Source organism: Corvus moneduloides, chromosome 3, assembly GCF_009650955.1.
Source record: "Corvus moneduloides isolate bCorMon1 chromosome 3, bCorMon1.pri, whole genome shotgun sequence".
NCBI classification, from domain to species: domain Eukaryota; kingdom Metazoa; phylum Chordata; class Aves; order Passeriformes; family Corvidae; genus Corvus; species Corvus moneduloides.
In genome coordinates, this window is record NC_045478.1 from 21,556,572 (window position 1) to 21,583,105 (window position 26,534).

General features: G+C 39.6%; 1 protein-coding gene across 7 annotated transcripts in view; it reads right to left on the bottom strand.

Annotated features, from left to right (window-relative positions):
- ERICH1 (glutamate rich 1) overlaps positions 1-26,534 on the bottom strand; it is a 96,975-nt gene that overhangs the window by 42,980 nt on the left and 27,461 nt on the right. For 6 of the 7 annotated variants that reach the window (XM_032104575.1, XM_032104576.1, XM_032104580.1 and 3 more), the window contains exon 3: positions 22,753-22,887. The exons of the other annotated variant lie outside the window; for it this stretch is intronic. In XM_032104575.1, the coding sequence (XP_031960466.1) occupies positions 22,753-22,887 (135 nt within the window). The remainder of the gene's footprint in view (positions 1-22,752; positions 22,888-26,534) is intronic. 7 annotated transcript variants of the gene reach the window in all.

The window sequence follows — 26,534 nt, forward strand, 5'->3', positions numbered from 1 at the left end:
ATTCTATATAACATTTGCTCAAACACTCCTTCGCTTGTCTTACCACGTTCTTACATTTATATATGTTTAATACATCATTTGGGTGTGAATTCAGTTTTTTAAAAGACACCTACTTCTTTCTAACAACTTCCTTTACTCTGTTGTCTGGCTCTGCTGTCTTTCTCTTGCTTCTTCTCAAGCCTTTCATGACAGGTGGTGGGCGCTGGCCTTGAATATCACATATGGTGTCCTTAAGTAGCTTCCATACCACCTGGTACAACTTCCTTCTCTTAGCTGACCTTTTTTAGTTTCTTTTTAGTAAGTAGCTTTATTTTTGTGTAGTGTTCCTTCTTGAACCGTTGTGGATTGTTGTTTGTTTCCTGTTGTTGTTTCAGCACGTTGAACCCAATGGTGGCTGTTGTGATGTGCCTCTTGTGAACCAAACTCTATGTAGGATAAAGTGAAGGGTCTCGTTTCCTCTCACAGCTCCACTAACCATTGTCTTGGTTATTGACTGTGTCTAAAATCTGAAACTTTTCACAACATCCTGATGAGACACTAATGGAGAAACTGAAGATCCCATTACTGCTCTCTCTGCTTCTCTGATCTTTCAGCAGTGATTATTCCCAATCCCAGCTGGATACATGACGAAACAGACTCTAAGCTTGCTTGGCTTTTTGATATGTACACTCAGTCCAAGCACACAGTGATTTAAGGCATCCAGGAGATATTTGAAACTATTTTAATGTAGAAATTAATTTTAGCAGTAATGTTTTGGGCCTCCTGTCACTATATACAGAAAGCTATACTTCATGAAGCCCCCAATCTTTCTAAAATAGCAACAATTCTGATACAAATTCTGTACCATTCAATGACTTAATTTTTAAATGAAAGCAAATATTTTGACCTTTTAGTGATCTTTTATCGTTTTAACTTTCAAACTCACTGTCTTCATTCATTTTGGGGTGATGTGCAAAGAATCAGACTCAGTCACCATTGTTTACAGGCATCATACAGCACTTCCTAAATGGGCTCAGTTGTGGTCCCCAAAACCACTGAGAATTATGTTTACTCAGTGAGGAAAATAAAGTAAAATCACAAAGTCTAGCATATTCACATACAAGAAAAAAGAGATTCAATGACAACCAGTAACTATTCTGAAGGTTACTAAATCAGAAATGGTCAATTATCTTAATTAGCCACAAAGACTAATTGCTACTAAATAGAGAAATCTTCTTAGTCTTTGGCTAAATAAGATTACATCTCTGTATTGGAACAGATAGCACCACTGTGAATGGGAGGGGAAGACTTGTAGCATTTATATTAAAAGACTGGAAACATTTTAAACATCTGATATCACATTTCCACTTTAAAAATTTGTTCTTTCTTTTAATTTTCAGGATACAAACAAACATTCAGAGTTTTCTTCAAAGCTTTTTTTCTCAGAGATGGTTTTCAACCAACAGTTAAAGAATTCAAAGCTCTCCCTTTGCTCAGAATAACACCAGAAATGATAAGAAACGTTGCAATCTTAAAATTCTGTGCAGCATTTAAAATGTTCTTTCCAAATATACCAGCTAAAATAGCACAAAATGTTTAGACGTTATTAAGAGTATAGGAACACAGACTGGAAAATGGGAAATACTGGAAAAACAGGTTATCTACTGGAGAACAGATATTTAGTTTTCCCCTGTGATAAAACAGCACCTAAGAGTAGATCTAAAGTACAATCTTTAGCACAGAAGAGCTACATAAAAGTACAGACACCGAGACAGCTAAATGAAGATATTCGGCAACAACCCCCCAACCCCAACTTATGGCATTTATCACCTCAATATTTCAGTTTACACCTCAATTCTACTTTTTGCAATATTCTCCAATATTTCTTAATTTTTTACAAAGCATCTAATAAACAACTATTTAACCTCATATAGGAAAGAGATGCCACAACTGCAATTTATTACATGGTTCTTCCAGTAAACCCTATTTCAAAACACTCCAGAAAAGTAAAGTCTGAAAGAATGCAGAACTTCCACATTTTATTTTAACCTATTTCCTTCATCCATTTATCTTTGGATCTGAAACTAGATTTGAATTATATTTACTTACACAGTTTCCAAGCAGCTTTTTAAAAACAAGGATGTTTTAGGACATGGATTAAGCTTACTTGTATTAATCACATTCTAAATGTGTATTGAATCAGTAAGTAATTTCTTAATGACCAAGTGCTCTGTGTTGAACTAATCATACATATGAACATGCAGGCAGGTATGCTGGAAAAATGAGCAACATCGCAGAGAAGATCCAGAACAACTGTAATTTGGTAATTTGTCAGTTTGTAATAGATGTGACCCTGGTGCCACAGTCTTCCCTGGCCTGCAGGTTTGTTCTTGACTGCATGTTGTGCTGCAGCAGGCCCTGCCCTACCCAGAGCTGTGCGGTCACACTGCTCATACTTTTTTTCCACAGTGAACATTACAAACCAGCTTTTTAATAGGAAAGCTAGGTTTTATTAGAACAGACACTAGAACACCTGATTTCTTTTTTGAGGGTGGGGAAAACTCAAAATGAAGAAAACTGAAACAAAACTATACATACATAACTTTATCTCCACCTTGCCCACTGCATCCTCGTAAATCAATCCTCTTTTTTTAGCCTTGTTCTCAGTTCAGCACGCCGGATATTTCCAGAGTTGCAGAACAGTCTGCCCAGTGCACTCTGGGTCTCTAGGGAATGTCCCTCTGAAGCCTGGGTTCCCATTGTTCTCAGCAAACTTCTGGTCTCTGCTGCACAGAGGGTTTATTCCTTGGCCATCATTTCTCTACAGCCTGTGTGTCCCTCACGTTCTATAAAGTTATTCCCTCTCAGTGTGTGTCTCCTCATCTCCTAAGGGCTCCATCCTGGCTTCTGTACTAAGCAGCTACAGATCTTCAAAGAATGAAATATGATATATGACATAAATGTGTGATTATTCATAATAATAAATTAAAAAAAAAAAAAAAAAGCAACCAAAACCCAGCTGACAGCACCTGTTACAAAAATAAATGTTTGGAAAGTGACTGAAATAATTTTGTCACATGTAATCAACATGAGATCACGTAGTATGCACACTCTACTTTCCCAGGTGTTGAATCCATCGTACATCATCTTTACACTATCAGATCACCTATTTCTGGGCACAGTAAAATGTTACTAGGATAACACGGATCACAATCTATCACTTCCAGGATTTCTTGTGCTGCTTCCCAAAAGTAAAGCATTTAAAATGGCAACAGAAGCGTAACAACTGGTCTATTCAGCTTAGTAAAGTGTCCAGTTGTTTTTAGTTCCCATTTAAGTTGTTGAAAAGTAAGAGTTGCTCTGCATTTCACTGAAGAATAGTATCATCCCTTGAAAATAAGAGAGACATTGTTGCTCTTCTTCAGTTATATGACATGATCTGTGAAAAAACCCTGCTATGAAAAAGGGAAATGTGTTTATCTGTCTACACTTGACTTTGTATTTCATACAAATATTAAAATCTGTCATCTGCTTGCAGAATGCAGTTTCTTCCATCACACACTGTACCCCCAATCCAGATTAGTGTGATGCTAATGCTTTTCATCTTTACTTGGTGCACTGCCTAACACCTCTACAAAATTGGTTTAATTCTTCTTTTCAACATAACAGAACCTTAGGCATCAATAGCTGTCAATCACAGACTACCCATAATATGCTATGGATATGCAGACTTTTTCATCTTTTATGCACTTTTCATCTTTTATGCACTGAACTTAGATGTTCATTACTAAATGAATCTCTCACTTGCTTTCATGAGCTGGCTGATGTATACTACTATTAATCCAGTTGAGATGCAAGTAAATTTCCTTGTTGGTGTAAAACGCCATTCCTTTGGGGAAGGAATAAAGAGAGCTGATCCTGCCACAAGCATCTAACTTTAACCATAAATGTTGACTTTTAGGCAGGATGTTCTTCCCGAATGAAATAACGAGCAGCAGGTAAGAAGTATGCAGGAAGAGGAATAAATCCAGCTCTAGGAAGTCCCTAGATCTAGGGACTTCATCTAGGCTAAATGATATCACAGAATCCCCTGAGTTGGAAGGGACCCACAAGGATCATCAAGTACAACTCTTAAGTGACTGTCATATTTCACTTTTCCCCAAAGCAACTACTACACCACAGAAAATTTTCTGACACTAGGGGAATATATTCAGAGCCTGATGATATTCATTATGCATAATTTTATTTAAACAAGAAAATGAAAAAAAAAGTTTCTTCATTTTACTCATATAGAACAAATAAGAGACTTCTTGTAGGTTCCAGGCACAAGCTCGTCCCCAATATTATAAGTCAGCTACATGAAGTAAAGATGCTGGATTTAGATGCAAGGAACATAGGCTCAAGAATAATTTTTCAATTTGCTTAAGCAGTAACAGTTTCCTTAATTTTAATTAATTAACAAACACAAGGCTGGTGAAAAAAAAAAATCATTGCAAAAGCAAATGTTCTGTTGGAGTCACAGACTATAGCTTCATTTGGCCTTTTTCACCTTGAGAATGCACAAATTTTTACAGCTGACTAGATAGTGCAGGCTAGTTAAGCAGGTAACATAAAGAGATCTGTGTGCTTCTGTAAGAAATATATATTACATGATTGCTGCTGTTCCTATCTGTACAAACTATCCAACTGCTTTTACACTATACTATTATTACTCTCATGGCTGTATCACACGCTATACATAAAGCACATGAAAAGTTATTGCATATGTATCAACCTGAGTATCCTCTGTGGAGTACAGGTCACCAAAACTGCCTCCTTGAAAAGTAACGTTTATGTTTTATAAAGACTCCTGTATGGCTGTTCACTATACGAAAAAGCGCTTTTTTAAAATCAAAACCAAACCAAACCACCAAAACCAATGCACTATGTTCTATACAAGTCCTAAAAATCAAGGGGTTTATGCACCGCTCAGCTCTGTTTTGATTTTTTCCAAAGGATATGCAAAATAAATGATGAGAACGTGGGACGTTTTCTTATACACCAGTGAAGAGCAAAAAGAAAGCAGGACAGATCTGATCAAAATCTACTTATTTAAACCAAAAATAAAGTCCAAGAAGTCTGTAGTAAGGTTACGAGCTACCTGCACATCTTATTCGCAAATTCAAGATTCTTAAGGCTTCACTGGAATGTTGCGTTTGAAATCACAAGCAATGGTTGTTCAGTTCTGCCCCTGATTCCTTCATAAAAGTCATCTGTTGCCAAGTTGCCATTCACTGACCTCTGTGAAAGCAGGACTGGGAATGGGGGCCCTCTGGATGGACACAGCGGATGCCTGGCTCTGTGGTGTTGGCTACTTCTCTGGCTGGGCAGCATTAAGGGAAACTGCAGCTGATATTTTATTACTCATTCCTCCCACAAGGAGATACATGCTAATCAGGATTTTACGTAAGATTCATTTCTGCCATTATCTTACACTGTAGCAGGTAGAGAGAACTTCCACTGTACTAACAAGTATGGTGACACAAAAAGTTGGCAGAAGATCACCAGAGAATAGGCTGCAAACAGCTCAAAATAATTCAGCACTTTCCATTTACTTGGCTTTTAACATAAGCATTTCACTGCAAGCAAGTTTAAGTGTACAAAATTACTGCCATTAAAAGAAAAGGTATAAAAAAAGGGAAGCATAAAAACCTTGTAAATACATTTGAACTAACAGATATATAATACACAATGGAAGTTTATATAGCTTGTAATGTAACTACTAGAGGCACTTCAATTTAATAGAATTTATATATTACTATAATAATATATTTAATAGAACAAAAATGCCAGAGTTAGAGTGAAAGGGAAAAGCATTGTAGGCCACTATAGAACACATTCAAATAATACAATCATTGTACTTTTACTTAGATATTTTTCTGCATATGTACAAGTTCTTTCTGCCAGAAGAACATGCAACACTATCTCTAAAGCTTTTGCTGAAGTTCTCTGTAAAAGTACATATGGTTTTATACTAAACAAAGTGTGAAGATTATTTTCAAATGCTAACGTGTCTAATTATTAGTGTGTTGTATACCATTATGATTTCTAGATACATGTCAAACAGAATACTGCAACAGATTTTTTCCTTGAGATTACTGAATTATGCATCTAAATTACATGTAATCAAAACTATTTTACAATTTGAAATTAGAAACACACACACATAAATAACATGAAATAAGGAAACACTGGATATTGTATTTGATAATCTTTCATTTTTCCTTGATATATTCTCCTTGCCCTTCAGAGGAAAAAAAAGAATCTCCATCCAAAGCTGTATATTTAGCATTGAAGGCTCCACCCATCAATAACATATTCAAGATTATGGTACCAACATTTAGTTGAGCAGCATTTCAGAACTGCCTATGAGTACTTATTTTACCATGTACCTGTATGCCCAAAACCAATCATGGGCAATGGTAGTAAAAGAATCACTGAAGAGCAGAGAAAAATAACAAATGGGGTATCAGAAAACATGGAGGGGGAGAAACTCCCAAAATTAAACCCCAAAAGCCTGAGAAACAGTAATGGAGTGTATTGGGTTTGCATGGCCAGGTTTTGGTAGCAGGTGCGCTACAGGGGTGGATTCTGTGAGCTGCTACCAGAAGCTTCCTCCATGTCCAGCAGAGCCAATGCCAGACAGCTCCAGGATGGATGTGCCCCTGGCCAAGGCTGGGCCAATTAGAAATGATGGTAACACCTCTGGGATAACACATTTAAGAAGAATTGAAAAAAGTTATTGCACAGCTGTAATTGCAGCCAGAGAAGAGCGGGTTGAGAACATGTGAGAGGAACAGCTCTGCAGATGCCAGGGTCAGTGCAGAAGGAGGGCAGGAGGTGCTCCAGGCACCAGAGCTGAGATTCCCCTGCAGCCCGTGGTGCAGCCCATGGTGAGAAAGCTGTATCCCTGCAGCCCATGGAGGATCACAGGGATGCAGAGATCCACCTGCAGCCCATGAACGAGACCCATACTGGAGCAGGTGGATGCCTGAGAGGAGGTTGTGAACCCGTGGGAGGCCCAGGCTTGAGCAGGCTCCTGGCAGGGACCTGCAGACCTGTGGAGAAAGGAGCCCACGCTGGAGCAGGTTTGCTGGTGGGATTTGTGAGCCTGTGGGAGACCCGTGCTGGAACAGGCTGTGCCTGAAGGACTGAGGCTGTAGTGGAGGACTGTTACCTGTGGGAGAGACTCATACTGGAGAAGTTCATGGTCAAGTATCTTCTGTGGGGGGAACCCCAGGCTGGAGCAGGGGAAGGACTCCTCTCCCTGAGCAGCAGGAGAAACAACCTGTGATGAACTGACCAGAAACCCCATTCCTCGTCTCCCTATCCCCCTCTGGGGAGGAGGTAGAGTTGAGAAGGAGGGAGAGGTAGGGCGAAGATGTTTTAAGGTCTATTTTTACTCCTCATTATCCTGCTCTGATTTTTTAAATAATAAATTCAAATACTATCCTCTAATTTTGAGAATGTTTTGCCTATGACAGTATTTGATGAGTGATCTCTCCTGGTACTTACCTCAACCTATGAACTCTTCACTGTATTTTCTCTCCCCTATCCAGGTGCAGAGGGGAGCAAGAGAAAGGCTTTGGTGGGTGTCTGGAATCCAGCCAGGGTCAGCCCACTATATGGAGGTAAATGCAAGATTTTCATTGGCAAGTACCACAAAGCAGAAGGATGCCAAAAAAATCTGGCATTTTTTTTCAGGAGGAGAAAAGCTGGCAAAAACCGACAAAATTAAATATATATCCTGAGATGGAAGTGGAAGAGCTCTATCACTGGTTTATTACATTAAGTCTTCCCACTTATCCTAAGGCTATGTATTTTTATTTCTTAAGGAGCTGTAACAGATTAGTATTTCTCTCCTCTACAGTGTTCACCTATATACTAAATAAAGTACTGAACAAAGAATCAATAATTTCTTTTCTCTGGCAGAAGAACAAGAAGGATAGACATTATGTTCTTTTCAGTAAAAATGCCACAGTTCAGCTAAGGTATTTAACTGCCATGTAAAAGCTACCATAATATTCACTCCCCTTTCTGGGCTCACATAAAAAGAGAGGCTCCTCCAAACAGAAAATTTGATCCTAGACAGACTTTATTATCATCACGTACTGTAATATCACTAGGTGTCTCACTCTTCTAATTATTCAAGCAGTTTAGTATTCTCATATGCTTCAGTGAAGAGGTGGAAAAAAACCCCCTCAGATCTATGCACAAATGTGTTGTACTGCAGCAGTTCAGGGTATGAAGTGTTACAGACCTGCAGAGCAGCCCTGGAGCCTGCAGCAGCTGCTGCCTCTGTGCTGATCTATCAGCACTGGCTCAATATCAACCACATTACTATATGCAGGTTTTTTCTCATGTCTTTATATGTTTGGGCTTCCACAGCAGAATCATTACTATTTTACATAGTTTGTGATATGAGAAGTGCCTTGATCTGAGCATTCAATAAAGTCGGATCCTCTGAGGAATGACTCGTAATAAAGGTGCACACTTAATTCTGCTACCTTGTCTAAAAGTTAATGGAGAACTGATCTAAATTTGTCAGCTACAAACTAAGGTTTTTAGTACACTGAATCAAGGCTGGAAAAGAATATGTGCCATAATTGAGCATTAAGAACTCCTTAAGATGTCTTCACTGTATTTGCTGCTTCCTCTGGAAAGCTAGCTGAGTAACTAGATACACAGTTCCTGTATTTATTAATAGCCACTTCCCATAAAGTTTCACAGCAAACTGGTTTTTATCAATTGACTGTTGTATGCTGTTGGGGTTCCTCCCCCCTGCCATGTGGTCCTGGGAGAGGGGCCCCGGGGTAGAGGCAGGGCCTATGGGGTTTCCCTGCCCCCTGGTCAGCCTCGTTCCCCATTGGTTGTTTTGTGTTCCCCTGCCCGGGAAGGACCCTCTGGTCCCGTGATTGTTCAGTTCTTGGCCAAGTCGCCGACCAGGCAGCTGGAAAAATAAACATCTCGGAAAATATCTACCAAGAATCGGTCCATATATTCTTTTCCACAGGCCTCGTTGTCTGATACACGTGTTGCAAGAATCCCCACTGCAACAAATGGGAGAATGCTGGCAAGACATCGATCCCTTGGGACAGTGACTGTGATTTGTGAGGAAACTCCGGATTTCTTTTCTTGTTTTTGTTTTGCTGTTCCATCTCTAAACTATGAAGGAACCATGGAAAGACTCTTGGCTCTCCAAGCCGCATATGGAAATTTATCTTGATTCAAGATTCTTGAACAACGATATGTAAATTTTAGCTTAATTCAAGCTCAAAAGGAAATGAAACACTTCCTGGCATAGTTGTTTAAGAACTTTGAACTTTGTCTACGTTTCTTGGGACTTGATTCTTACCAAAGACTTTTGGAAGACAGTTAACTTCTGAGTCAAAATAATGCCGATGGAAGAATATTTTCGTGATTACTATTTAATTACCGAGACTGTTGATCAATGTCAGCTGTGTCCTGGCAAAGGGAAGCCTGGCGCAGGGACTGTGCGGCCCAGGCCACATGGACCAAGCCCTCTCCGAGCAGCAGCGAGGCAGTTCCCGCGCGTGGGTGGGCCGGCGCGAGCTGCAGTGTCAGCAGCGGAACCAGGCGTGGCAGGAGCGGCACGACCCGGCGGTGTCTGCCCGGCCCCGCACAGCGCGTGGTGGAGCGAGCCCCGTGAATGCCCGACCGAGAGGGGCGGCGGGTGGGCGGTGGCCGGAGGCAGAGCGGAGCCGCGCCCAGCCGAAAGACGCGCTGGAGCCGGGCACGGGGGGGGTTGTCGCTTGGGGGCCTGGCTGAGACGTGGGCACGGCGCCAGGCAGCGGCAGCGCAGCTGTGACCAGAGGCAGCAGAGGCGGCGGTGCGCAAGGAGCTGAGCGGCGCGGCCCGGCCCAGCCCGCGCGGCCCCGAATGTGACCCCGGGAAGTCGAAACCCTGCGGCGAGAGCGCACAGGCACGAGCAGCCCTGACGGCCCTGGCAGCACTCGCAGTTCCAACATGGGAGCGAGCGAAAACGAAAGTGAAACCAGGAACACAGCGAGACAGAAAACAGCAGGAACTCGGAAAAAAGAAAAAATCATTGTAGCTAAGGTTTTAGGAATAGTAAAATGGCATAATGTTAAACAAAATTATGGTTTTATAACAAGATGTGAAAACCAGGAAGACATATTCGTGCATCGTACTTCCATTAAGAAAAATAACCCCAAAAATATATATCCCAAGCTTAGGAGATGGGGAAGTTGTACAATTTGACATAGTGCAAGGAAGGAAAGGTTTACAAGCAGCAAATGTTACTGGGCCTGGAGGTATTCCAGTCAAAGGCAGCCGTTATGCACAAAATTATAAACAATATCCATCCCAGCAGCTTCCCTACCCGCAACCTACTTTCCCCTTTTATGCTATATCCAATATGAATCCTTTCCTAAGTTTACCCCATCCCCAGTTTATCCCTAATCTGTTTTTCACCCCATGGCTTCCCTATACAATTCCATTTCCCTACAATTCCTCTCTGATGCCGAGGGGGGGGATGAAAAGGGGAAGGGAAGAAATTAACTACTTTTGTTTAGAGTTCCAACAGGTACAAATGGAAGAAACTCTCTCCTGCCTCAGTTTCCCCACAAAGCATGCCCGCAGAGTCCTGTCTCCCTTCTGCTGACTCAGAAGGGTGGCTTGTTTTGTTTTGAAACTGTTCTTGTTATCTCATGTTTATCCAGTTGTTTTCAATGTAAGTTTTAAATCTCTTTTTATTAAAAATAAATGGGTGAAATGTTGGGGTTCCTCCCCCCTGCCATGTGGTCCCGGGAGAGGGGCCCTGGGGCAGAGACACGGGGTTTCCCTGCCCCTGGTCAGCCTCATTCCCTACTGGTTGTTCTGTGTTCCCCTGCGTGGGCAAGGACTCTCGGGTCCCGTGCTTGTTCAAGTGCTTGGCCAAGTCGCCGACCAGGCAGCTGGAAAAATAAACATCTCTGAAAATATCTACCAAGAATCAGTCCATATATTCTTTTCCACGGGCCTTGTTGTCTGATACATATGTTGCAAGAATCCCCACTGCAACAGTACGCCTTTGTCATTTTTGAAAATTTATCTTACACATTGTTTCATAATGGGAATAACAAAGCATTCTATATGGGAGAAGACATGCAGTAGACAGTATTAGCTTTTAACTTTTCATCTTCAGACAGACAGTGACCTCAAAAATTGGATAGAGCTCTTTATTTGTCCAGACTGACAAAAGATGTGCCCATTTCTAAGTACTCAAGAAACGCTGATATACTACTCCAATAGAGTGCATACCTAAATGTAAAAAGACTGGAATGGTTTGTGGACACACTGCAAACCTAAGCCATCCAGATAAGAAAGTACCTAAATTGAATTTAAGACAGAAGCATGAAAGGAATTAAGCTCATTGTGCATTAAAGATGCACCTTTTTTATTAAATGTGTGTTAGGCTCTCCTTAAGGTGTGTCAACCATTACAGTTCCACTATATTTCAGAGTTTTGCATCTAGCTAACCTATTATTCAAGCTACCAAAACAAATGTTTTATCTAACATTATATCTGGCATTGTGATAGCGCAATGGCTATTTGCCAGTGAAAAGAAAATGAACAAAATAAATTTAGTGTTGTGGTTAGCTGTGCGAGGATGCTGATATCCAGTTCAGTGTTACACTCACACCGTGGTCCTGTTCCAAAACCACCACCACCACCACCACATCCACTGAGAGTAATGTACTAAAAAGATTTGAATGGCAGAACTTGTTTCTAGCAGTCAGGACTTTAGGGCACATGATATTTTTCATCCCGTTCTACACACCTTAAAGCTGGACTTATCAGAAAATTAGCTTATGTTACATTCTCTCAATGTTCCTAACATTTATGAATTCAGCTTTTAAATATTCTTTTTTTTAAAAAAAGCAAGTGAAGAAACCTTTCAGTCATGTTCATTCATTTAGATCAGTGAAAAATTGGTATCATCATCCTAACAAAGCAAAAATAGTTGCCTAAAACTGTTTCTGTGCTCTGTCCCACTCTCTCCACAGCAAGATGCAGAGAGAGTTTGTTGGGTGAGATATAAGTAAGTCCTTTCAAAATATCATCCATGCACCCAGAAACAAAGAGCTTTGAGGTCACCCAGTTCTTACAGTATAGTACAGAAGCAGGCAGAACACATATGAATTCACACAAAACTTCACCTGTCATTAGACCAGCTACACCAAGATCGGACATTCAAAGCTATTGTTTAAAGTATCTGCACCAAGGGAAGAAGTGTCAGATGCTGGCACTGTCCCACAAGTCAGTGAAAGCCTGTTGCTCATGTTCCCCACTACACCCCTACAGAGCGGAGCCCACAGCTAACTGCAAACTAGCAGAATCAGTCATGTCAGTACAGCTGTGCTGGTTATTCCAGCCCAGAGGACCAGCACATTCAGATTTCAGGAGACGAGTCCGTGAGATGCAGCACTATCAGCTGCATAGAGCCACAGGTGCAGCTGCTGGAAGGAATTTGCTTTCTGTCAGGAGAGACTGCCTATTGGCCCTAATGCCTCCTCCACACCTGCGACGGCTGAAGCAGCTGGGAAATGGAACTATTGGTACAGAGATGCAGCAGCTTTGTTCAATCATAAGCTGCTCAGAGCAACCGGGGATCCTTGGAATGCACTTCAGATTGCCTGTACTGCAATTTGGCTAGATTACAGCAATACATTTGTGTACACTGGTATTTTTGTCTTCTGCTACAGCAATACGCATTTTTCTCAGCCCTCCACAGATCGCTGGAAAGAAAGCAGGTGAGTGAGGCTGATGCACGGCATGGGCAACACACACCCTGTAATTCTGAACCATCCTGAGCCTACAGTGAAGGCAGGAGCTTTCTTTCTCTCCAACAATCTACAATACAGAAGGCTCTGATAGAGTATGCCCTGTTCGTGATTTGAACTCTACTTATGAGCCAATTTCTGCTTACAGGAATAAAATGGAAGGAAAATAGAACGAAGCTATCAAAATTATTTAGCAAAACTACCACGAATGGAAGACTGATGAAAGATGATTTTCATAGCTTCCTTGGCACAGGTTACAGTTGTACTGGGGGTTGTTCAGTACTTCCAAACTTTGCAGAGGGCAGTAATCAAAGGCAAAGGATATGAGATCAAGAAATTTCCCCAGTGGAGACTGAATTGAGACAAGCTACTGGAAGCTATATCAATGTGTGGCTGTTAAGCCTACAAATTGCCATAAACTACTACTGCTATTAAAAAAAAACCCAGTAAAATGCAATCATGAGATAGGCCTGATTCTGACTTTCAACATTAGACAGCAGCATTTTCTGTATGTCATAGAAAATACTTGCAGAAAGCTGTTTAAGAAAAAAAGACATGGCTAATACTACACACATTTTTTTTACTGTCTTCATTTTCCTTGTCCACTCAGCCACACTGAGTCCCTTCATGTTAGAAACAAGCTTTCTACTCTGTTTTTCCAGTGTCCAGAGTATTTAAACACTAAGTTAATATGAATGCAGAAAAGCATTTTATTCTTACAAAAGGCTCTTCCCCTGCTCCATATTTTATTTTCAATTTGAAAATTGAAAATAGTGCATTGAAACAAGTCTTAGAGTAACATGGACCCTCACAGCAAGAGGATGAACCAGGGCCACACCTAATATTCAACAAGTGTGTTGTCTGTCAGTGGATATTTGGGTCTTAACATGTAGGACAGCAACATTTTGCTGTAGCTCAACACCAACAGGTTCACAGGCAATAGCAGAGCAGTGGAGGTTAGAATTTTGCATGCAATCAACTGTACAGATAATAACCAAAATGAAAATATCATGTGATCAGAAATATCCCAAGACCTACAAACCAATTAAATTTCCTGCTTTAACATGTGATGAACTACGATTCAGAGCCACAAAGCACTTGCAGACAGAGACCCAGATGTCTGCTGCCTTTCTCCTTCATCCTGCCCCATACTGACTTTACCCTGTCACTCCATGAAGATTTAACTACAAAAGCTTAGGTCTTGATTATGTTTTCATTATGAAACAAGGTGAAAGTAGTCAAGCACTGTCAGATTTCCAAAGTGTTGGGTGTCTGCTCAAATGAGGCAGCAATTCTAACAGTGTTGGCTTTTTTGCTGGGGTCTAAAGAGGTTGTTGGTGCTGTTCTCTATTTCTTTTCCTTTCCCATCAGGTCCTTACTGTCACTATGACAACAGGAAGCCGGTAACACAGTTGCAAGGGAGGAGAAAGGGGGAGCATACTCCAGCTGAAAGGAGTGAAGTGACTCAGCTGGTAGGGAGAAAGAAGGGAAAAATGATGTGCAGTAGCAAAAGAGGAGAAAATAGAAAGCCACAGTGCCTCTTCTTTCTCTGAGATGCCTCTATTATAGAACAAGATGCTCAACAAAAATGTTTGTCTTCGTTGTAATTTGAAATAAAACAAAAATCAAGAAAAAAAAATTCAGAGATAATGGGCCAAGTTCCCTCTCCTTTTACTACACATACTTGTCACCTGACTACAGAAGCTACTTTAATCAAGTTACTTTCAGACTTACGGACATGTAACAAGAAGAGATTCAGTTTGAAACACCAATTGTAACACATACAAGTAACAAAAGCTGAAGGTCAAAAAACTATCGCAGAAAGTGAAGGTAATGATGAGAGTCAACATGTCTCATGCACTTGTTGGTGAATTCTTACTCTGCTTAAGCACACATCTCTCCTCTGGGATCCAGCCCAGCATTCTCTTTACTTTGTTAAAATATAAAGGAAAAAACTAGGTGTATTGGGTTTGCATGGCCAGGTTTTTGGTGGTGGGACTGGGCTACAGGGGTAGCCTCCGTGAGAAGCTGCCAGAAGCTTCCCCAGTGTCCACCAGAGCCAATAGCTGGTGGCTCGGAGGATGGATGTGCCCCTGACCAAGGCTGGGTCAATCAGAAATAGTGGTAATGCCTCTCTGATAACACAGTTAAGAAGAAATTAAAACAACAGAGTTGTTGCACAGGCGTAATTGTGGCCAGAGAAGGGCGGGATGAGAACATGTGAGAAGAAAACTCTGCAGACACCAGGGTCAGTGCAGAAGGAGGGGGAGGAGGTGCTCCAGGCACCAGAGCTGAGATTCCCCTGCAGCCCATAGTGAAGACCATGGTGAGGCAGCTGTGCCCCTGCAGCCCATGGAGATCCACCCACAGCCCATGGAGGAGCCCCACACCAGAGCAGGTGGATGCCTGAGAGGAGGTTGTGAGCCTGTGGGAGACCTGTGGAGAGAGGGGCCCTGTTCCCAGGCTAAACCAGCCTGTCCTTGGAGGATTGCACCCCGTGGAAGAGTGACCCACACTGAAGCATTCTGAGGGGAGCTGTTGCCCATGGGATGGACTCATGTAGCAGCAATTCACAGAGAACTGTTGCTTGTGAGATGGACTCACATTAGAGAAGTTTGTGTACTTCATATCTCTATTTCAAGCCCATTCTGCCCATGACAGTATTCGGTGAGTGATCTCTCTCAGATCTTATCTCAAGCCATGAACCCTTTATGAAATTTTCTTTCCCCTGTCCAGCTGCAGAGGGGAGAGAGTGAGTGGCTTTGGTAGGTGTTTGGCATTCAGCCAGCATCAACCCACTTCACTAGGATGAGGGGTACGTTGTTTTCTGCACTACAGAAACATATAGGAATGAAAGCTTATTTCAAAGGTAAATTTTTGTTATTGAAATACTTGAGGCTTTTTCAGAAGCATGCAGAAACTAATACAGCATCTAAACATGTACTTTATTTACAGTTATAAAAATATAAATCAAGGATCTTTAATAAACCAGTAACAATGCAACCATGGCTAAAGTAAAGCATTACCAGTGTATCACATTACCATGCATTCTTTTCTCCTTAATATGTTTTCAGCATTTGCACCCTTTCCTAACACCACACACAAATTTGAGCTAAATATCTGGGGCAGAATTCTTTGCCATCTGGCTTCCAAAGCCATTTTCCAGAGGGTTTTTTGGGAGTTTGGGTGGGGGGAGGAGGGTGGTTTGTTTGTTTTGATGGGGTCTACTGACAATCTTAGAAACTATCATGAAAAACACTGAAGACTTCAGTGACTGTACCATGCATTCTACAGTAGACCCATATTCTTGTGAATATATTGGCTTCAGAAGAGGTAAATAGTTAACAGATAGTGGTAGTTAGAAATGACTGGTTTCTACACTGTGCATAAACCTAAATTAGTGATTCCTCCTTACAGCTTCAATTGATAGCCCAGTCCTGTGTTTAAAACCCTTAGTGGACAGCAGTGAGTTTCTTGGTAAATTCCACACGCATCTTCAGGAGTTTCAGACTTGTTTGCTATGAAATCAAGAGAAGTAATTACTCCATTCTAGCTGGCTGCTTGACAGAGCACGGAATTTGCCTGTAACACTGCTCCAGGACACTGGTAGCCTGGACATGTTTTCCTCTAAGTGCCTGCCCACGCTACACCTTAAACATTTATAATTTGTATCACATTCAGTACACTAGAAATATTTCCATGAAGATGGGATCACACTAGTAAGCTTTTGCAACGCAAAAGTATATCAGCAAGCATCTTCTTTAAAGCATACACTTAATTCTCTAAATTTCAGTATAATAAAAGTTAAAACACATAACCAGAATTCCTGACAACTCTTAAATCAGGTGTCACTTTAAAAAGGATATCTTCTCCTGTTCAGATAGAAAAGGAACTAAAAATTTTCCAAAGCAGTATTAGAGAAGTTCATTTAGGTCTTCCTTAACTTTTAATATAATCCCTGTGATGAAATCAACCCATAACGATGTCAGTGTAAATACAAACATTACTGAATCTAGATTTTTGGTTCTTTAAAAAATTAAGCCAGATTTAACAAATGATTAAATACTTTACCTGAGCTTTGAAAATAAAAATGATCATTTAATCTTACTCAAGTTCAGAAAGAAAACTGCAGTGGTTTTATCTATTAAGGAATGTCATTGCACCTATCAACAAATACAAGGACTGCCAAGTCCAATATCCAAGATATTGAAGGAAATGACATCTGAAGTACAGAATTCTCTAGCTATAGCTGTCCTACATCTCTATTTCTTTGTGGCATCTTTCATTGTAACTGATTCCAAAATGTCAAGAGAACTTAGGTTGAAGAAGAAACAGGCTGTAGAGAAGAAAGTTCCTTAACCTCACAGACATCTCTTCTTCTAAGTTATTGATTAATCTATGAACACCACAACATTTTGAAAAAGCTTATAGTAACAGCCTCAACACAGGTGTCATCGTTGCTACAGTTTGCTTTCTGATGATGGCATACACATGAGAATTCCTGAAGCTGTTGATGGCTCAGAAAAATGTGCCATTCACAAACTGGAAGCGATACATTAATTTCTGCAAGGACAAAGCTAAACTACAGAATGTTATCACCTGTAATTTTATCATGCAAAAATATATTGTTTTAATACTAAAAAGTGACATCCAAACTCGCAGAGAATTAAAAACAGAACACCCAAAATTAACTAGGGGAATTCATCAATAAAAATTAAAACAAAACAAAACAAAAAACCACCAAAAAAACCAAAAAAACTTAGCCTATTAGAAATACAAAGAGCTCAAACTACTGTATAATCACTGCTCCTTCCTTGCTGAATTATTGAAACCAACTTTTTAAAGTAGTAACTCCTTCACAAATAAGTTTTCAACCTGCAAGTCCATGCCACCCTTACTAGAAAAGGAAAGACCCATGCTAACAAAGTTAAGAAACAAAGAGAAGTGAACCTCAAAGAAAGAGTTATAGAAGAAGATGAAAGCAGAATAGTAAAACGGTTTTTTTTCAGCAAGTTGTAAAAAAAATCTACACATCTGTATATCAATCCCATTCACTTATTTATGCTACAATTTTAAATATGATTTGGTGCATCTGTGTTGCAAAAACCTGACTATTATACTAAGTTAAGAGCTGTACTGTAGCATCTTTCATTATTCAGGCATAATTAATTAAGTAATAAATTAGATAGGATTTTTGTTCATAAAAATCCTTTAATAGATTTCTTATTCTATTAAAAAAAATGAACAAAACTGGAAAGAATTTTATTATTTTTAGTTTGCAAATGCAGAATCCTTACTCTGAAACTGCCACAATTCCCTGAATTTGTCTTGTTATAAGCCTTGGGTATTCTCACAGAAGTTGCCACAAGACTCTGGACAGTCAATGCAGGAGCAGCTGACAGAAGGCACTGTAAGACAACCTGATTCACAGGAGGTTTTTTCATAGCTTTTTCTCTCAAATATAACATTCAGAAAAGCAATTGTAAATGTTGTTAAACTCCTTTGTTTTCAAGTGAAGTTGAGTTTATTTCATGTTGAGTTTTTTCCTGAACTCTTTTATTTAAAAGAAGTAATAGCATTGAATACTGTTAAACATTTTGATTTACAGTTAAGAAGCCCTACACAAAAAATATTTATTGTAATATCACTGAGATAACTGTACACATGAATGAAATGATGTGGAATGAGAAGCAGAAGAATTTTTTAATGAACTATTTCTTGAAACTTTTGTCTACTGTCACACCCTCTGATTAATTTGAAAACATATCTAAACCACTGATACATTATTAGTTTCTTCAAAGGTACAGAAACACAAATACTACATGCAGTCATAGAGTTTATATTCTTAAAAAGATGCTGTGAAAAGGGTGATACCTAAAAGAGCTACAAATGTGACTTGAGGATTGAAGTAAATATCTTAGAGCAATACACAAGTGAACCTGTTTAATCAAAAAAATTGATGGTGACTTGATTACTGTGCTTCTTTGTGGGAAGAAGATATTGCTTAATAAAGGCCCTTCATTTTGATGGAGGGAGGCAGAAGAAAGCAATTTTCAAGGTTTTTTTTTTAATGAAATAGAGTGAGACCAATCAACTGGTAGCGCTAGAAAGTAGTGGAGCCCCTGTGACATCTTTGAAATGTGGACAGCTTTTTTTGTTCGGTCTGGTTTCCTTTAAGTGCAAAGTGCTGAGCTCAACATGGGGTAAGACCTCTCCAACGGGTACAGAAGATTAAATTACACGGTCTAATGACTCCTCTGGTTTGAAGGCTACAAAAAGATTCATAATGTTGGAGTTTCACAACTGGTGCTACCTACCAGCAAAAAAGTTTTCTGCTGAACTTAGCTGCTTAAAACATATTATTCCCTTGGTGTGCTAAGTGTATCAGTTCTGTAATGTATCACATTCCCAACAATTGCCAAGAATATTAGTCAACATATAATTCACAGTAGCATCTCCTTAAAAACAAATATAAGCTTAAGCACAATTAAGTCTTCCTGAAATGGCTGCCTTTAAGTGAATCAAGACACTGCAGACAGGTAAGAGGCTACCTGAATTTTTCCCCCCCTTTTGTTCAGAAGCTATTCTGGACAACATTGATTTCATCCTGACAGTATCAACCATAATGGAACTAGCAGTTTAAACAATAATAATAATGGACAAACCCAAACGTATTTTAGAGCTGACAAGAAATTATTTTATAATTTTAATTAACTTCAACTTTTAAACAAATTCTCAAAAACAGTTGATGTTGAAATACATATTTTAGTGACTGAATATTTCATTCTTCTAGACTAATTTAACATAATGAAATGTCAGCCATGGCACATCTATTCGTCTTAACGATCTTGTTATACTAATTCAGATAGACTCATATTTGGTTTTCTTAATTTATTGAGAGGACATAGCAAATCACAGTGACATATAACTGAAAAATTTAAATCCTAAAATAAGAGTCATATTATTTTCATCAGACAAGTTTGATAAACAATGAAATTATTTTTTGAGTCAGATTTCTTTTTGTTGAATTTCCACATCATTAATTTCCCTTAGTTCTGGGCCAAAAGGCTAGAAAAGGATAGCACAGGAACCTTTTCTTACTCAGTACATAAACAACATGCTCAATTTTTTAGGAAATACAGTGGAAGATTACCTGTTGCCATACAAAATATATCATATAGATAGTATGAGGATTAAAACAATGCATGCACCAGATCTCAACTTCACCTTATGGAGCTGGTCCTTTGGGAATACCTGGGACAATTCTAAACATAATAGATTTATTTAATACATATAAAATATTTGTACATAAAGTCATACATGCGCCCTCTTTTTCCTTCAGTGTCAAAGGCTCTCATTTGACCTTTCCTTTATCCCTTCAAAAAATATCTAAATAAGGGATATATAACTAAATCTATGTGAGGAAACTAAGTAATCCATGGTGTGATTGCTTAAGATGTTCCTTTTATATTTTATGAACACTGCCTGAAATCACAGACTTCATCCTGCAATAGATTTTATGTGTATGCTTAAATGACATACACAAGTAAAATTAACCATGTCCCTCAACCTTGCAAGATTAGTACAGATCTCCAATTCTGCAATCGTTATTTAGACAAAACAAATAATGCAGCAAGAAAGATCTAGCATTAAAGGGTAGTGAAACACTAGAGCAAGTAAAAAAGGGCATGTAAGAAAAATCTCCCTATAAAGGTTTTAAAAAAATTATTAGGCAAATACTTGGCAAGAATGACGTCTATAGTCAAACCTACCTTGCAAGGAGAATCACAGATTAAAAACCTTCACTTCAAACTTATTTTTTCTTGATTTCATGACAAAGTGCAAAGCCAAATAACAAACCAATCCAAAAATAAGTCTCCCAAAATTCCAGATCCTATGTTAACTGTCGAAAAAGTGGCTAAAACCCCAAACTTACTCTTCTTGAACAGTGGAACTGGGATCAGCTAACAGAGTTCTCCATCCAACAGTCAATACTGTCACTAAGCAACATCAAAACTCTACTTACTGCTATCATGGTTGAGTACATTTGGTCTGAAATACTAAAGGAAAATATTAAATCTACAAAATGAGCAAGTAAAGGCATTGTTCAATATTCTATCCACTGTAAAACCAGGCAGGTATTTATATGACTCTAAAAAGAGGCAACATAACTCTATCTTAAATTCTGTTCTGCTTAACTGCTTTGCAATATATCAACATCTAATACACACCATACATAATCTGATTTATTCATAGATTTTAAACAGCAGCTGAGTACATTTGCCACAAAAGTTCCATGCTATTGTCTTAATAAGGATGTATATCAGCTGCAGCAGTGTTTAGCCTGTATGCTAGTGTTTTATTTAAAAGCAACTTAAGTCCCTGTAGAAAACTGAATTTACCTACAAAGTATTATGACACTTCATTTAGTCTTGTCAGCAAAACACAGAAGATGAAGAAGCATCCCTCTAATATCTGAAAGAAAAGTACATGAAATAATAAACAGAAATTATATGGCATGGAAGGAGAGACAAGGTGCTTCAAGATCAGAATAAGCATCTTGGATCTGACATGTTGGGAAAGAGAAACCCAGTGAACTGTCCAAAGACGGCTCTGCAACTGAACAAAGTTAAGGGTAGCCTAGAAACAGCTTCTGGATTCCAAACACAAATCCTATCTAACTGAGAAGAACACAACCTAGAAGCTCTAAATTAAAACATCCTTCCATTCATAATCCAAAAACTATCAAGATCTACTCTTATGTTACTCTGATGAAGGTACTTCTTTGTCACTCAAAAATGGTCTTTAAACCATTGCACACCAAGGACGAACATTCCTTATATGCCATCAGTCACACCTTATTTTGCTTCAGTTCCTTGACCTACTTTGATAGCTTTACTTGTATTCAGATTCTGACTGGAGCTCAGAACAGACCACAGACCCAATTTCCAAGCTGAAAATTCCCCCCTGTGGGTACTGTTTGCAAAGGCAAGCAGAATTTGCCTTTCTATATCAGCAAGTTATATCTCAGGTTTTCCTTGCATTTAAGGCATCTCCAGGCTGAAACTGATACTGTAGTTTAATTACTGCTGCTTATCAGGTATTTTACTTCAGCTGCCTTACCTGGGTATCTTCTTTGCTGTAGAATGTCCCTAGCGGCCAATGACAGTGATACACAATTTTGGACAAACATACATCCACAGGAACATAGCAATTGAAAAAACTAAATTCATTTGTCTTGTCTAAGCTTGGGACTTCTTTCTAAAGACAGAATCAACTGAATTCTGGCAATGTCATTCAGAAACCTGTGTATTTAACTGAGGTCAATTTAGAAATCACTTTACAGATTCTGTGCTCCTTTTCTTGTATCCTTTGACAACATCAAATATTGTTTCTGAAGTTATATGGTCACAGTTTCTCATCAGAAAGTCTCTCAACACTAAAGGATTGATATCTCCCCTCTACCAACTCCAGTGATGAATATCTGTTCTGAGAGAGACAAATCTGAAAGGTTGTTAAGCCTTTACCCAATTCCTCAGAAAATCAAGAGTAGACTTAGTAAAACAGCTTTATCTAACATTTATTCTTAAAAAAAATATGACTGTTAGCAGGCATAATAGGAATATACATGTCATTTGAGTGGGAGGAGCTAAAGACTTTTTCCTCAGTTAGATTCCATCTAACTTCAGTAAGATCTGTGGCACTGCATGGCTATCACCAAATGTTGAATCTAGTCTAGAAACCCGAAACGACGGAAATGAACCCACAGGGATGTACATCCTCCTTTTGCTTATGTTGCAAAACAGTGACACCCACTGGCAGCAACAGTTTAAATACCTCACTGTTGCAGTCTGGATCTACTTGATAAGAGCTGCTAAGAAGTTTCCCTAGAGAAAAATTCATCACAGTAACAACCATACAAACTTACCTGTTGAGTCAGCACTACTGCCTGAGTTTTCAGAAACTGCATTACTAAGAGCATCTGGAGTAACTGCAACATAACCCTCTGGAGGAAGATCCACTGTGTAAATTCTTCTTGGAGACGTAACTGTATCATCACTACCTACAAAACAAAATCCAAAGTATCTGGCTCAATATCAGTCTCACTACAGATTTTCTCAAATGTTTTCCCAACTACAGCAATAAGTGATCTCGAAAATCCTTACAGAGGGTCAGGTGTGGAATACTGAAATTATCCTATGACCAACAGAACTGTACCAAATTTCGTAGCATCTACAAATAAACAAATACTCCATGGGTTAGTTCTTTACACCAGAAGCATTTTTTTTCCATTGTATCAGGCAAATCTTCTCCCCTGTCTTCAGAAGAAGCTTCCACTTACAGCGATATTTTAAGAGAGGCTCTAAACATTCTTCCCCATCCAGCATGAGTAGACACTATTTCTCTAAGAACTGCTTCACAAAAGATGGATGGATGGATGGATGGATGGATGGACGGAGAGATACAAGATTATTATGAAGTGACAGAAGCAAGAGAAAAAGAACCACAAAACTGTGGTTTGCCCATTTGCAGATTTTTTAAACCACAGTCTACGCTTCCCTAAAGGGCGCAAAGATAAAGGGAGTGAGTTTGAAAGTCATACTTGACCAAGCCTCAGCAGTGCCTGCCCAAGAGAACTCACCTCCTCATCCCGTTCTACCTCTTTCTGGGACAAGGAGCGCAGTGCCAAGGGCCACCTTTCCAACTATTTCATTGCGTAGGAAACTACTTGTGGTGATGGCAGCAGTGTGTTTTTGTATGATTTCTTTCCCCTTTGAAAGGTATTTAAAAACACATGCAAGAGCAGCAGTAGAAACTTCTCATTTGTTCACCAGACAAGAAGTGACAGAGACACCATCTCTACTCCACTTACATGAAACCAGACGGAATTTCTGGGCAGAGTAGTGACAACAACAGAGATCAACCACAGTGAGTAAAAAGCCCAGGATGTCTGGGTGTCTCCAGATGTTGCAATGTAGTTTTAGATGGCTCAGTGTGGTTTTTTTTAAAATTTTGGATTGTTGGGTTTTTTTTAGTTGTGTTTGTAGTTGTTTTGTTGGGTTTTTCAACACTCAGACAGCTCCATAAGTCAGCAGAGACACAGCACTAGTCGTCCCTTCTTGGGGGCAATGTGTCCCTTTAAAACACAGAAGACAGAGCTGTTAAAATGATATACAATAAAAACATTTTTGGCACCTTAATACCACCTTAAAAACCTCCTTACACCACAAGCATGTTAGAAGATCCCAGATGATCCAAGTCTATCACCGAGGTGCAGCTATGTGCAACTACAGTTGGACTAATTCCTAAATATTTAAAATGCAGTTGTGTCTGATAGATCCCCAACAAGAATTACTTCTATATTTCTAAAATGCAATTTAACTATGCACTGACATTTCTCACACAGCCTACTTCAAAGACGATACAGTACATTTCTGAACGTTCAAAGTACTTCTGAAAACACCACAGCTGTTGTCATCATGAGGGAATAAATTTCTTTTGAAAACACATTAGAATATTATTGTTTTTTTCTTGAACAAGCCAGAAAATTTTCCAGTAAGTATTGATGATACTTACTTTAAGGGATAATAAAGGGAAAGAAATAAATAATTCAGAAAGATGAAGAGCAACTATGCAGTTTGGAAAAAACCAATTAAAAATTAACATGGAACAATTCTTCAGCAGATCCTTTCCATGCAGATGATGCCAAATCTTTGAACTGGCAGTACTTGCATTGACTTTTTTCCCCCCATCCAGGTTGTTTAATGATGAAGTGCTAATTAATGACAGTTTTAAATTACAAGGATGTATAAATGTTTGAGCTCCCTTCTGAAGGATTTCAAGTTTCCCCTTTTTTTCCATTTTTATTTAGGTTTTGTAAAACAAAGATAATCAGGGAAACATTAAACCTAATTTACAACCGTCTTGAAAAACTCAAATCCTTTAATCATAAAAGCAGTAGCTATATTGGGACAATAACCTCCCAGACAAAATAGTTACACATAACAGAATGTGAAGGACCATCTGTAACACACATCCTACAAAGAACAACAGTAACAACTCTTACTATGGAAATGAATGATGACTCAAAATTTTTTAGTTTTACCTCTTTAAATGGGAGTATCTAAATTACATATTTATTCACACCAGATGCATCTTTAAGAAGTTTGCAAGCTCATAAATCAAGCATTAGTTTTTGCTAATCCTGTGCAAGTGTGTCAAACCAAACTGTTACCATATCTACATCTGGATTTTTGCAGTCTGAGGCCAGAGTCTCCCTGGGCCAAAGAGAGATGGGTTGGTAATAAAGTCAAACATTGCTGCAAAGCAAATGGCTGAGCTTATAAAACTGTGAAATAAAGAGGGTTTTTTGCTTAACAAAAGTAATCAGACACTAGAGATGTTAAAGAACGCTCCCCTTTTACTAGTTAAAAGTCATGAATCCCACTTCTGAAGTTTTATTTTATAGAAAAAAAAAGCCCCAACAGCTAAAGGTCATTTACAATGCCCAAAAAACAGCACACATTACTCTTTAAGGCAAACCAAGAATACAGAGTAAATGTTTTGAAACTATTTGTCTTCTATTCATGATCCCCACACAGAGACACATCGCATGTAACTCAGCCGTGTGCACCCAGTAGGGAAAAGCATCTACACCATGCCACTACCAACATTACACCTCCAAGCATGTCAGTTGCTTGTCCAGCTACGTTATCTCTTGCTACCCTACTACAAACAAGTATCGGATCTTTTTAGAGGGAGCTGAAGGTAAAGTTTCCAGCCATATAAAATTGTCAACTTCCCAGTCAGTCATCATCTCAGGTAGGCACTGTATTTTAAGTTTATTCTTCAGCATCTTTAAACTATCCCCTACTTGTAGCTCAGAATGGTGGTACATAACACTAGCATGGTTTCCAGACTGCCTGAACACAAAGCACACTTAGGCTCAGACAGACTCATGACAGACAGATGCATGGCCAGAGCACATGTTTGTATAGCCTTGGTCCTTTGCTTGCTGTAAGACTAAACCCTGGACAGAGAGACTGAATCACTTCTGGGTTCTGCAGTGCGTTGGCCCTGGCTAGCAGCCAAACACCCAGCCAGATACTCACTCACTCTCCCCTCAGGAGGCTGAGGGTGGTGTTCATAGTGGGGTGAACAGGACTGAGAGAGCTCGCAGGTCAACAGCGAGGAGAACTTTTCCTCACTGGCTCTTTTCACTCCCAACTTTGCTCCTTCCTATTTCCTCTTGCTGCAGGTTACACCCAGTTCCTTCAGAAAGATGGAGCAGTGCAAGGTGGTGGGGGGGACAATGCTTAAAGCCTCTGCTGATCCTTTCTTTACCCCCACAGGAGTTTTCTGTGGGCTGCCATCCTGCAGGAACATTTACTCAACAACAGAGTACCTTCTCCTCCTCTGACCCTAGGGTTTCCACTGTTGCCACTCCTTTTAGTTCCCTCCTGTCTTGGGATTGTTTTCTCCTTTCTTAAAGAAGCTTCCTCCAGGGTGCCCCTGCCTCAGCTGTGGGCTCGGTTGTGCCCTGCGGTGGGTGGGCTGGAACTGGCTGTGTCCAGTACAGGGCATCCGCAGCCTCCCCTCACAGAAGTCCCACTGCCAGTGACTGGACACCAGCACCCTGTACAGTTTTGCAATCAGACAAAAACTTTGTCTTACCCATGAAGCACTTCTCTGCAACTCAGAAAGCTTTGA